Source organism: Molothrus aeneus, chromosome 8 (assembly GCF_037042795.1).
Source record: "Molothrus aeneus isolate 106 chromosome 8, BPBGC_Maene_1.0, whole genome shotgun sequence".
Taxonomy (NCBI): domain Eukaryota; kingdom Metazoa; phylum Chordata; class Aves; order Passeriformes; family Icteridae; genus Molothrus; species Molothrus aeneus.
Window position 1 is genome coordinate 4681209 of NC_089653.1, and position 13997 is coordinate 4695205.

The 13997-nt window shown below is 46.1% G+C and overlaps 1 protein-coding gene across 5 annotated transcripts in view; it reads right to left on the bottom strand.

The window, feature by feature from the left end:
• Positions 1–13997, bottom strand: part of PCDH15 (protocadherin related 15) — a 266047-nt gene that overhangs the window by 84527 nt on the left and 167523 nt on the right. For all 5 annotated transcript variants that reach the window (XM_066555108.1, XM_066555109.1, XM_066555106.1 and 2 more), the window contains 3 exons: positions 10311–10616; positions 8363–8587; positions 390–506 (listed from right to left, as the gene is read on the bottom strand). In XM_066555108.1, coding sequence (XP_066411205.1) covers positions 390–506; positions 8363–8587; positions 10311–10616 — 648 coding nt within the window. The remainder of the gene's footprint in view (positions 1–389; positions 507–8362; positions 8588–10310; positions 10617–13997) is intronic.

A 13997-nucleotide genomic window follows, 5' to 3' on the forward strand; every position in this document is an offset into this window, starting at 1 on the left:
GGATGGCTCAGCTGGGAAGTGCACTGTGACTGTGGCATCAAACAGAGCCAACCTCACCAAACTGTGGGTTCTTTCCTCTTGCACTACCCCAAAGACAGGCACAGCTCCCCTTCCTGCCTGCTCCTCTCACTCTCTGAAGCTGGATAAAGAGCTTTCCCAAAGCCTCCCTGACAGCCAGGAGCTGCAGCACTGATTTTCCAGCTCCAGCAGGCAGCCTTGGAAATGCAGCCTGTCCTGGGCAGCAAAGCCAGGCTGACATGAAACAAAGGTAGCAGCTACTCCTCTGTCAAGCTCCCCATACTCTGAGTTGATGAGAGAGCAGGGGCACTTCAGAGGCTTGGATTTTGCTGCCTTTTGGGTGTGGAATACTGAGAGAAGTTTTTCCTTACCGGGGGATCCCGATCCTCAGCTGAGACCGTGGTGATAACGGTGCCCTTGACTGCATCAGGAGCAACCATTCCCCTGTAGAGCTTCTGGCTGAACTCTGGTGAGTAATCATTCATATCCTGCAAAAAACACAAGGCAGAGCTTTGTTCTGGAGTGTTTAAGAGTTCCCTGCTGTCTGGGGACTTGCAGGGGCACATTGAACATTCCTGTAATTGTGAAACTCCTTTCTAGGGAAAGCAAAGGGGTGGTTTGCTATCAATGAACTGGAAAATTCCTGTTCCTCTGGTAAAACCTTTAACCACAGAAAGTTCTCCCTCAACACCTGATTCCAAAAACAAAAATCCAAGCTATTTTATTGCTAAAAAAAACCAGAATGGAACCTCTATAAGGCTACAAGGTATCAGGACAGCCACAGCTGTGAAAAACCTAGAGGAGCCTCCCCCAGACCACAGCTCCTGCCCTGGGCCCAGGATCCCATTCTAGTCCTGCCCCAGGGATGCCAAAGGATTCAATGTGCATTTTGTACATGACAGAGTTTGGTCCTGGAGTTCCAGCAAAATTCCAGATGCATTCACAAGTGTTTTTGTTGAGTCTCTCCCTCCCTCTGTAGGGATTGCCATTCCCAGGCTCTCCCAATTCCATTAACTCTGCACAAATGAGGGGGGAATGTGCTGAAGAGTCACAGAAGAATGGATGTGGGACTGCTGAGCTGAAGGGAATTCTGCAGGAAAACACAGCCCCACAAGAGAAAAGAGCTGAGAATTCCACAGCACCTGCTCCTGTGGCAGCAGGCTTGCCTCATTTTCCAAAAGGAATGAGCTGCTCTGGCTTGATGGTGTTTGTAACCTCTAATATCCAATAAATTAAGGAGCAATAAGATATCCTTTGAAAGACAAAAGGACATTTGCACAAATTCTTGTGCCTGAGATAGGCAAGGATACATAAATATATGTATATATTTGTATACACCTAAACATATCTCAAATATTATGCAGAGTCATCCACAGTTGCTTCTCTTTGCGTGGAGATTAAAAAGAAACTCTATTTTTCATTTTTCCTTTTATAAAACAAGATGTTTACCAAAACACTTCTTCCAATTAAAGTGTTTTCTCCTGTAGAAACTCTTTAGGTTTGTAGCATATTCAAATCAGACCAGTCTGTCACTCATTTAATGTTCTGTGTTATCAATTGGGAGATGTCACTTGGTCCAGTGGAAGGTGTCCCTGCCCATGGCAATGGTGGAAGGGGATGGGCTTTAATGTCCCTTCCAACACCAACCATTCCATGATTCCATGGGAATCTAGAGGCAGAGATTGGAATCCAAGGAGTGCTTTTCCCAGAGCAGTGAAGGAGGAGGAAGAGGGGGTTTAACACCCAGGTATTAAATATTTACATTTACAACTTAGTGGAGCACGAGCATGAAAGGTCCCTTGGTGTCCCCATAAACCAAAAAGCCATGAATCTCCCTGTGTACAGTGACATTCCCAAGGCTATTTTATGCTGGGAATGCTGCACCTCAGGGATTTTCCTGTGTTTGGCCTGTCCCCACCTGTCTGGGAGCACCTGGGTTAGTATCAGTGCATTACAGCAAGTGACTGCCCTAATGAGTTTTAAATTACGTATTGATTCCTCCTTAGTGCCTTCCCTCCCCTCCTGCTTTGTTTCTCCTCTCTGCCATTCCCAGATGACAGTTTCACTTCCCAACATTTTTGTTCAGCATTTTCATACTCCTTGCAGGCAGGGCGGTGTTTGTTTCCTACCAATCTTTTTTTCCTAAATACCAGCCCTGGGAATGAGCTGTGTCCTGCTCAGAGAAGGAGGAATGTGGTGGGGAAGTGGGATCCCTCCCAAATTGTGGTTTTTCTGCACTTCATCGTTGATCTTTGTGCAGGGGAGGGATGTCACAATCCTGTAGTGCTTTTCTGCTGCCCCATGGGAGCAAAGAGGAACAAAACCAACAAAAAAGTAGTAGATAGAGAGTATCTATGGTAGGGAGACAGCTTTGAGGGTGTTATCCTCTGCCTTTTGCTCTGTTTTGTAAATAAATCTGTATAAAACTAGAATAAATCTGCAGCCAGAGAAGCAGTGACACAAAGGCTGCTTTGTAGTTATCTGTAAATATGTTATTAGGTATTATATAAGTAAATCTGTTACTACCTTACTGTCAAAATAGGCAGCCTGGTACTTGAAAGTGAGAAATATGGAGAATCTGTTTCCCATATTTCCCATTTCCATATTTTGGAGCATGTCTGATCATTAACAGGAGCCTGGATTTGAGTTAATGGCAGCCTGGATTTATGTGGCTGGAGCAGTGAACTGGGGAAGGTTTTAAGATGGCCCCACTTGTGGGATTGTGTCTCACATTTAAAAGGTGATTTCATGAATTCTTACAACCTCTTTGTGGGAGGTTTACTGCCCCATTCCTGAACCTTTGCTTGGGGATTGCACTCATGTTCTGCACCCACTTCTGTGCAAGGGTTAGAGGTGTTTTTTAAGAAGCCACCAGATGTAATCTTCAATTATTTACAAGCAAAACACATCTGGGCCTTTGGGCTCTGCTCAGAACAAAGCCCAGGACTTGCTCCAAATATTTGTTGTCCAAAGTCTCTCTGAAAACCTGAAAACTCCCTCTCTGCATCTGTCCAGCATTAAATTCTCTTTGATAGCAACGACTGGATTGAGGACCTTGGAGAGAGAGAATTTACAAGGGCCTGGAGTGATAGGACACAGGGAATGGGTTCAGATTGACAGAGGGCAGGGCTGGATGGGATATTGGGAATGAGGAATTGTTCCCTGGCAGGGTGGGCAGGCCCTGGCACAGGGTGCCCAGAGCAGCTGGGGCTGCCCCTGCATCCCTGGCAGTGCCCAAGGCCAGGCTGGACATTGGGGCTTGGAGCAGCCTGGGACAGGGGAAGGTGTCCCTGCCATGGGAGGGGATGGAACAGGATGAGTTTTAAGGTCCTTTCCAACCCAACCACTCTGGGATTCCATGAAATACCTGATTTCACCAGACACTGGAGTATCAAGAACTTCAAGGTCCTTCCCATCCTCTTGGCCTCTCATAATGATCACAGCTTAATGACAGCAATTTCAAACCCTTGTGGAGATACTGATATGGCCAAAGTGGCCCCTTGAATTTTGTCTGTGAGTGGGTGCAAGCTGCTTTACACAGGGCTCTGTCTGAAACTGCACAGAACAGGGCCTTGCTCACATGGCACAACTGCATCTCTTCCCCATTTAGCGCTCAGCAGGCCCTAAAGTAGCTCATCCTATAAATTAAGGGATAATACTCATGATGGAATACACGAGGTAATAAATGACTGGCAAATGATTGAACTGATCACTTGAGATGGAATGAAAGAAATAAATCTGTTTACCATCAGTGTAGCCCAACCCCAGGCTTGTTATTCCATTAGTGTCACCAGAAATGAGAAATATTTTGGAGGTAATCCAGCTGATTTTTTTTCACCTTCCTGTAAGTTTTATGAGGCTGCTCTGCTCTTTAAATGGGAAAATATGTTTATTGTGTGGCTATTCCTGCTGCCCCAGGGTCCCATTGGCCTCCTTGGCCCCAGGACACTCTGCTGGCCTGGGCACAGCTCAGTGTCCCCCGGGTCCTTCCCCACAGAGCTGCTCCCCCAGCCTGTGCTGGTGCCTTGGGCTGTTCCTCCACAATCATTGATGAACAATTTAAATAATCCTGGGATCAGCACTGAGCCCTGGGGACACCTGCAGTGACAGCCACCAGCCACACCCTGTGCCACTGACCACGACCCCTGTGATCAGCCAGTTCTCAATCACCTCACTGCCTCCTCATCCTCATTTGTTTTTGCATTGTCAGAACTGAAACCCTCTGGTTTTTATTCATTCTTGTTGCTCTCTCAATTTTGAATCCTTCACCTGTGACAATGGCTTCATTCCACCACACAATGTCCTTGAAAAACTCCAAAGCAAACCAATCCCCAACCCACAAAGAAAAGAAAAGCACTTTTACAAACAAGAAAAGGAAAAATAATAAAAAACTGCTGGTAATAAGAAGAGAAGGATACAGCACAAAATATGCAGAGGTTTTACAGGTCCCATGATACAGAAATTCTCATTATTCATGTTTAAGAATGCAATACTCACTTAAGAGCAACTGTTTCTGTTATCAAACCCTATTACCACAACAGCTCCTTCCAAATGCTAAATCCTAATAATTTGAACTGCAAGGATTTTGCTTTTTCCAGTACTGGGAATCATCTGGATTGTGAGGGGATGCTTGTGTGTACAACAAGAAGCAAAACCAACTCAGCCCTCACAGACACCCCATGGCTTCCTGCAGCTACAGGGGAAATGTTAAGAAAGCAGTCAAAGGAATCTGAGAATGGGGAAAAGAGAAAAATCTTGGTCTGTTTGAAGTGGTGGGAAGAAATCAAGGCCACTTAGACTATTCCTCCTTGGAAATACTTGAATGGATGCAATGATTATTGTTCTGACTCCCTGAGGGGTTGGAGTCAGGTGGGCATCGGGTTCTTCTCCCAGAAAACAACGACAGGACAGAAGGAAACAACTTCCAAGCTGTTCCAGGGGAGGTTCAGATTGGATATTAGGAAAGGTTTCTTCACCCAAAGGGTGGCCAGATATTGGGAGGGGCTGCCCAGGGCAGAGGAGGCGTTACAATCCCTGGAAGAAGTGTGGATGAAGGCCTCAGAAGATGTGTGGATGTGGCACATGGGGACACAGTTTAGCGGTGCGACGTTAATGGTTTCACTCAGGGATCGCAGAGGTCACTTCCAATTATATGATTCCATGAATTCATGGATTCACCTCTGGCTTTCTCTGCCAAAGGAGTCCCAGGACATCCTCACAATGCAAGGAGCCTTTTGGCTGCAGCAGAGGCCAATAACTTGCTCCATCCCCACCTAAGGGTACAGCTGAAGTTATTCTTCCTGCACTGAAAGCCCCACTCTGCAATCTGTGCCTTGACCTAGTTCAGGGCAGGTTAATACAAACTATTTGTAACTTGTCATTCCAAGGGCTGAGAGCCCAAAGAACAGCCCAGTGTGCATCCCTCTCCTGCAGCCACAGGGAGCAGGGGGCTCTGGCTGTGCTCATTCCATTGGATATCTCACAAATGATGGACGACACCATCAGACATCCATAGCTGCTTAACACAATTCCATTACCCAGGAAAAATTACAGTGCTTGCAGTGAAGAGCTGGGCTGGGAGAAATGACAAATGTGAGCAGAGCAGTGGGAGCCCCAGGGGGCTGGAGAACTCAGTAATAACACAAATAAAGTCCTCAGGGTTGGAGGGGCTGGATCTGTGACGGTGACATGAGCTTGGCCCCAGCACTGCCTCTGCTTCCCTCTAGTTCAATTTTGTGTTCTTATGTTGGGGGCTGTGGGGCATCTGCACTTGGTTGAGCTCCTATTTGGGCTCTCAAACCCTGTATTAAAGTAATTACTCAAAGCCCGGCCTGTAAATAAAGGGAAAGCTCAGGAACTACTCAGAGGAAACACACCCAGTTCCTGCAGCAGGAGCAGAAGATGCTGAGGGGGAGGGAAAGGGTGGCCTGTTCTTGTTCTCACTTGGTTTCAGGACTCTGCACCCTGCTCCTGCTGCTCTGACTCTTGGATCAGCCTTCTGAGGTGTCTTGAGGATCCTTCCCATCTCAAACAGGGACAGCACAGGGCTCTGCCTCCACCTTCCCCCTTCACCCCTGTGAATTCCATATCTGGGAAGTTCATCTTCAAGCTAAATTTAAACCATCCAGACACCTCTCATGACCAATGCTCAAAATATCTGCCACCTGACATAAAGCCTGCTAATGACATCTGCCCAACACATTGAGATATGAAATCTGGCTTTTCCACAAGTCCTCCTCCGTTCTCTCAAGTGCCACTCAAAATTCCCCTGTCCTACCTCTCACTCCAGCACCATCTTCATCTCAAGCATTTAAATAATATTTGATTATGTCCCCTGATCTGTTGCAAAACTCAGCCTGTCACTGAGTATGAAAATAAATTTGATTTATTTTCTTTCTCACTTAAAGTACCCCCTGCTTGACCTCCCTCCCAGGCCCTGTTCTGCCATCAGCCAAACACCTTTTACTCCAAAATTGTTACTTCTGGCTCCAGCCTGGTATTCCAGCCTCTCCAAAGCATCCACATGCTCCCATTTTGTTGCTCGTGTGTGGGAAGAGTTTCCAAGAGAGCATGAACTGATTTTTTGATCCTATTAATCCCCTCCTTAAATCCCCTATTCCTTCCTTTGAATGTGTACAAGCTGCTGGTACTGAGGTGACTGAGCTGAACTGCAATTTTCCCTGACATTAATTAATACAATCAACCACACAATCAAACAGTCAACAGCTTTTCTCTGAACACAATCCTACATGAAAACCTTTAAAAAAACCCCAAAAACCCACTCAAACCAACCCAAACCATTCTTTCAAAAATTCAGTGTGCTGGAAAAAGGTTTCTTTTATGAAAAAAAACCAACATTTGAGCAACTTGCTCTGTAGAAGTCCTACAGAAGCAGCTCAGGGAATGCTGGAAAAGCTGTTTCCTGTCAATGACGTGGAATGTGCTGGGGAAAAGCACGGATTAGTCAGGAACAGGTGACCTGCACCTCACACTGAGACATTTTGCAGACAGAGAGGCATCATAGAAGCCTTCTGGCATTGTCACCAGAGCTACTAATGGGAGACATTTACTGTCCTAAAAGAATTGTGAGCTCAGTAGAGACTGACAAACAGAATTACTCAAAACCAAGTGGTAATTCAAGCACCTGCAGATACAGAACAGGCTGAACCCTTATGACTGGCAAATGCTTTTCACAGACCCATTTAAACTGAATATCTGTGAGCTGTGCTTTTGGTCCTGCTACAATTTTTGCTCCTTCACTAAAATCTGAGCAATTAAAGTCTCTTTTCTCCCACAGTTCACAGAAACTCAAGCAACTGCTCCAAAGGACAGAATGACTGACAGAGCTGCACCTGAGCTCTCATCTCCTCCAGGACACAGGCAAATGAAGATGGGGATGTATTTTAATCACAGATAAAACATTTTCCATCAGTGGATCATTCCCAAACAGACTCCAGCACCCCTGGGGAGGTCCTTGAAACCCTGAGGTGAGGCTGTAGCTCACTGCAACTCATGGTGCAAGACACTAAATCAGGCTGCTCCTTTGCAGAGCTGGATTTTCCAGCAGCAGAATCTGGAATCCAGGGTGTGCTGTGCCACACCAGCACTCAACACACCCCAGTGGGTCTTAAAATCACAATTTATCGGCTGAAAAGTGATCGTGTCACTTTTGCAAAAAACTGTAGCCATGATATTTTCTGAAAAATCCTTTCCTTAGGATTTTTTCTCCTGAGAAACAGAGAGGCCTCAGGAACAAAATGTAAACAATGGTTACCTGCCGCTGTGGAATGCAACAGGTGCATCTGTGATTGGTCTTATGAGGTTGTTTTTAATTCATGGCCAATCACAGTCCAGCTGTCCAGACTGTCTTAGTCAGTCAGAAGCCTTTCTTATCATTCTTTTTCTATTCTTAGCTGGCCTTCTGATGAAATCCTTTCTTCTATTCTTTTAGTATAGTTTTAATATAATATATATCATAAAATAATAAATCAAGCCTTCTGAAACATGGAGTTAACATTCTCATCTCTTCCCTCATCCTAAAACCCCTGTGAACACCACCACAGCAAACAATTCCATGAGGGGTTTATTTCAGATTAGAGATTAGTTTTAGAGATTCTAGAGGACAAAACGTTGGTATTTGTGTCTGGTGTTCTTTGGTTTCATAAATTCAGGATTTAACTATGGAACTGCACATGGGGAGAACAATTACAGCTGTTACAAAGTGTGAACAGAATAAGACTGGTATAAGTGAAGTGCAGGAGAGCAGAGAGTGCTGGTGTTTCACCTGCATGGTGGTGGAATATTTGGGGAGAGGACGCTGCTGGCTGAGGAGTGACCCCTTTACCTTGACTCTGACGGTGACAGTGGCCAGCCCAGGTGGCATGGTGCCCTTGCTGTCAAAGGCTTCCACGAGGAAGGTGAAGGTTGCCTCTGTGTCAGAGAAGGATTCATAATCCAAGGATTTCCGGAGCGACAGCTCTCCCGTGTGCTTGTTCAGGGCAAAATGCTGCCGGGCTTCCTCAGTGCGGATCCGATAGTTCACATCTGCTCCCAGGTCCACGTCCTTGGCCTGCAGGGAACAGAGGGACATCACACAAAATCCATCCTTGTGGAAACCCAGGGCACCGGGAATATTTCTCTGTCTGATCTGGGGTGCCCTGACCTCCAGGGGAGCACTGACTTTGACATGGAGAAAGTTTCCCAGACTTCAAGAACCTGTAGGAAAGGCGTTCTGTGCTGCTCTTGTGAGCCAGCAAAGGCTTCCTGATGATAAGGAAAGTGAATGTAAATATCTTGAAAAAGTACAAAAGCAACATGTTGCTGTAATAAATCTCTCTTGAACCCTTCTGATGGAGTTGTGGTACTTTGTGCTGTGTCATGCTCTATAATGACATGAACCCACAAAAGTGTGCAATAGATTATAGAGAGCAGTGTAGGTGTATCACTGGGTGAGAAATTGAGGTTTTGGGATTTTTAGTGTGTTGTGGATGGCAGCAAGATGGAGGGCACAGGGTGTCACCCTGGGTTCCTTCTTCATGCTGCTTCTTCCTCCTTCTCCATGGGTTTGGGTGGCATTTTGTCATTGGGCAGAAAAGTCCCCATTGCAGCTCTGTGGGATCAGTTATTGGGTTAAAAGGGAAAATAATCCAGGTGTCAGCTCTTAACTGGATAGTTTAGTCTTAAAAGACCTTGGAACAAGAGATTGTTGCCATTTTGTGCCTTCTAATGAAAAGCTGCTGAACTCACAGTAGTGAGGCTGTTTTACTGATAAGAAATAATAAACATCTGAGTCTGAACATGAATTACTGTCTCAAGTGCCTTCAATGCAGACCCAGAGAAACTGAAGAACAGTACCCTGGCAACTGGGAACCCCACACATCCTCACAAAATATCCCTCTGAAATTTAAAGGGCAAACTTTTGAGGACATCTTGAGTTTACCTGTGTTGTTGTAATTGTATTCCATGTGAACAGACACAAGGAATGAAGAATTCGCTGAAGGTTCAAGCTGTGGGAAATGAACACAGTGTTCTGGGAAAATGGCAGTGGAAACTGAAGCTGGTTTTAGCTCTCCTCCCTGGGCACCTGCTATTGGCCACGGCCAGGATCACAAAATCCCAGGATGGTTCGGGTTGAAAGGGACCTCAAAGCCCATCCAGTGCCACCCCTGCCATGGCAGGGACACCTTCCATTGTCCCAGGCCGCTCCAAGCCCTGTCCAACCTGGCCTTGGGCACTGCCAGGGATCCAGGGGCAGCCACAGCTGCTCTGGGCACCCTGTACCTGCCCACCCTCCCAGGGAAAAATTACTTCTTAACATCTAATTTATATTTCTCCTCTCTTAGCGTAAAACTCTTCCCCTTGGCCTTTAGCTGTCTGCCTGTGTAGATGGTGGCAGTGTATGTTTTGCTGTTTCATTGTTTTTATTAATTACTATTATTTCCTAAATAACCTTATATTTAAAGGGTTTTTTTGGTACCTAGCTAAAGGCCAAGCATTTTTCAGAATCATAGAATCCCAGAGGGGTTTGGGTTGAAAGGGACATCAAAGCCCATCCAGTGCCACCCCTGCCATGGGCAGGGACACCTTCCGCTATCTGAGGTTGCTCCAAGCTCCATCCAAGCTGGCTTTGGACATTTCCAGGGATCCAGGGGCAGCCACAGCTTCTCTGGGCAAAAGAACATACCCCCACGCTCCAGTTCACAATCTTTTACTGCAGCCTCACTGCCGAGCTAAACAAGAACCCTGAATATCACAGAACAACCACGCTCCACCTTCACTCACCACCTCCTCACCTCCAGCTGCAGGAAGACAGTTCCTGGTGGGAGATTCTCTGGCACACAGACAGTGTAGGAGGCGTTGGTGAACACGGGGCTGTTGTCATCAATATCCAGCACCTTGATGGACAGGGTGAGCGTGGAGCGCCGCGGGTCCACGGCGCCGTCGGTCGCCTCCACCACGAGCTCGTAGTGATCCCTCAGCTCCCTGTTCAGCTTCACTGCTGTGTAAATGCTGCCGTTGGAGGTGATCCTGAACAGGTTGTTGAAGTTGGCCAGACTGTAGTGGACCTGCCCGTTAACCCCAGCATCTGCATCTGTAGCCTGAAGAGACAGCAGGAAAACCATGGGTTAATGCACAAATGGCAAACCTCCGAGGGAGATGCCCACAGGAGAGAAACCAGGTGAGGCAGGGAAGGATTCTGCCAAATCTGTGGTGTCCAGGAGGGCCTGTCTGGGGCAGCCTGCCTCTGTCTGAGCTTTGACTGAAGATAAAAGGTCCCACAGAAACAAATGGCTGCATTCCCAGTGACAGAAGCCAGGCTAACCTGATCCCTTGAGGAGAAAAGGCACATTTAGCTGCTCAGCCTTGGAGATTTTTGATAGGACAAGAGGACACAGCCTGAAGTTGTGCCAGGGGAGGCTCAGCTTGAACAGCAGCAGCAATTTCTGCATGCAAAGGGTGCTCAGGCCTTGGCAGGGGCTGCCCAGGGAGCTTTGCAGTGCCCAGCCCTGCAGGTGTCCCAGCAAGGGCTGGAGGTGGCACTCAGTGCTCTGGGCTGGGGTCAGGCACAGGCTGGACTCAATCCTGGAAGTTTTCCTATCCTAAATAATTCTGGGATTCTATCTTATGATTCTCTGAACTTCAACAGAGGATGAATTTCATGCTTGCGAAGCCAAGCCCTCAGATAATTTTAAGGCTGAAGGATTTTCAGGACTGGGTGGTGTCTGAGAGGAATTTTTATTTAACACTGAAGCAGTGTTTCATTGCTGCCCAAATCCTTATGGAATATGAATTTAGATGAAGGATGGATGCAGACAGACAGAAGGGACACGTGAGTTAGAAATTTTCTTTCCACTTAACACATTTGTCACACTCAGTGATATTTTCATTGCTACTCTCTGAAGAACTACTTAAATTTCTGTTTTGCTCCTGTTCCTGTTCTTCAAACCCAAACATTATCACATTTCATCCTTATTCTTCTGTGCTCACAACAGGCCGATGATTACCACAGAAAACCACCTCGATTTCTTTAGTTGGCATCTTTGTTCTCACACACTGAAGCAAAGCCTCAGATTTCAGTGTCAGCCAAATAATTCTTGTTATCACATAATTATAGGGATGGACAAAATTAATAGGTTTCATAGAGCTCTCAGCATGAAATGCTGACCTGTTATTTTGCATCCTCTTAATTAAATTAGGGTGTGATGAACAAGGTTATGTAAATTATACAAAGGGCACTCTGCCCTACTCTATTCTCATTTATTTGCCTTTATGAATGACATCTGTGAAGATCATAAGAGATTTTCACATTTTGTTTTCAGAACAGTTGCCTGGAATGCTTAATTCTGGTGATGGTGTTCATTGTAAGGCTTGGTAATGAAACCATTTATCTTGCTAGAAATCAATTAAAAGTTAATTAAAATTGCTAATAAGGAAAACAATCACTGTGTTTCTTCCCTGCATCGTGCCCATGTGCTAAGGAGGGTTTGCTACAACTTCATTCTGACTGGTCCATTGGTATAGAGCATCCTTCTAATCCACATCTGCCAGCTGGATTTGCTTAATTTTCAATCAATTCCATTTCCTCTGTAGAAATAACAGATCTAAAAAAACCCAACCAAACAAACAAACCAAAAAGCCCCAGAGGAATCTTCTAGAGTAATCTGAAATACGCCTATAATTGGAAACAATGACAAAAAATTCTCATGAGGCAACAGTTTTGCATCAGGTTAGTTTGGAAGCATGTTTTAGAATAGATAAACTTCTTGTTTAGGAAAGGAAATTAAAATTACTTTCAAATACATGGCAGGCTTTGCAACTGGGTTCCATAAAACATGACTGTGAATGCTGTGAACTCATTTGTGGACATCCTTAGGCAGAAACACCTTGGCCATGTTCTGCAGGACTGATTTGGCTCACAGAATTCCAGAATGATTGAGGCTGGAAAATCCCTGCCAGCCCATGGAGTGCCAGCTGTGCCCAGTGCCCACCTTGTGCCCAGCCCAGAGCACTGAGTGCCACCTCCAGCCCTTGCTGGGACACCTGCAGGGCTGGGCACTGCAAAGCTCCCTGGGCAGCCCCTGCCAAGGCCTGAGCACCCTTTGCATGCAGAAATGGATAATTCAATACAATCCAATTATCTAACTGGGATTATACCACCAAAACACTGGTGAAGAATTAACATTTTTATCACTCTAAACTTGAAAAGAGATTATGTTCTCTCTATGGATAAGAAAGAAAAAGAGTTTAATCTGTTTCCTAAAAGAATCCTGTCTCAAGGGTGCACAGCTGTTCCCACATGGAAATAATTTCCCAGAGCCTGTCAGAGCCTGTGGGAAGCAGCTCCTTGGACAAGGACTTCGTGTTGGTGAGGACACTCTCTGTCCCTCTTTTAGTCATCACTTTGTACCAAAATGGACAACTTTAACCCCAATTTCATCCCCAGATCTGTCACCAACAGGTACAAGAATTTCCAGGAAGTGAGGAGATGTGGAAAATGGGGAGCTTTCAGGAAGTTTTGCTTCAAAAAACCAGCCCTGGTTGAATTTATCCAGACCCTGACAACATGAACCAGTAACATCCCAATAAATTTAATCCCATTTGGTCATTACCAACACTGGGCTGAATTCTCTAAGTGAACAGGTACAGAAGTGGGGGGAAGCCAGGAAACAGTTCATTCCCATATCACCTGAACCCTAAAGAAAGTCCCAAAGCCAAGGAGAAAATAGGAGGACTACAAAGAGGCAAGAACAGATTCCTGTGCTCACTAAAGGCTTTCCACCACAACTCATCCCCAGTGATCTGCACAAAAATATGGTGAGAGACCTGAAGTTTTGGTAGGTAAAGGGCCACCAGATGACAGCAGACCCTAAAAGGAGCTGCAGATGTATTCACAGGCAGAAGACTGCACAGCCTTACAGAGGTTGCTCCTACCTGACACGAGGCAGCAGAAGCAGCAGCTGTGATTGCTGGAGGCAACACAATCCTCAAAGGCCACTGGGGACACAGGCACCACAGAAACTGAGACCAAAAATCCCAAACCAGAATAAAAAACCCCCAAACAACAGGAGAGAACTAACAAAAAGAGATAAATTACAAAAGGAATAGAAGAGATTCCAAGACAGGGCCATTAGTGTCATTGCATCTCAAATGCTGGCCCATTTCTGCCTTGTCCATCTCACTGAATCATAGAATCCCAGACTGATTTGGGTTGGAAGGACCTTAAATCCCATCCATTCCCACCCCCTGCCATGGCAGGGACATCTTCCACTGTCCCAGGATGCCCAAAGCTCCAAAGTCTAGCCTGGCCTTGGGCACTGCCAGGGATGCAGGGGCAGCCCCAGCTGCTCTGGGCACCCTGTGCCAGGGCCTGCCCACCCTGCCAGGGAACAATTCCTCATTCCCAATATCCCACCCAGCCCTGCCCTCTGTCAATCTGAACCCATTCCCTGTGTCCTGTCCCTCCAGTCCCTGTTGCAGGG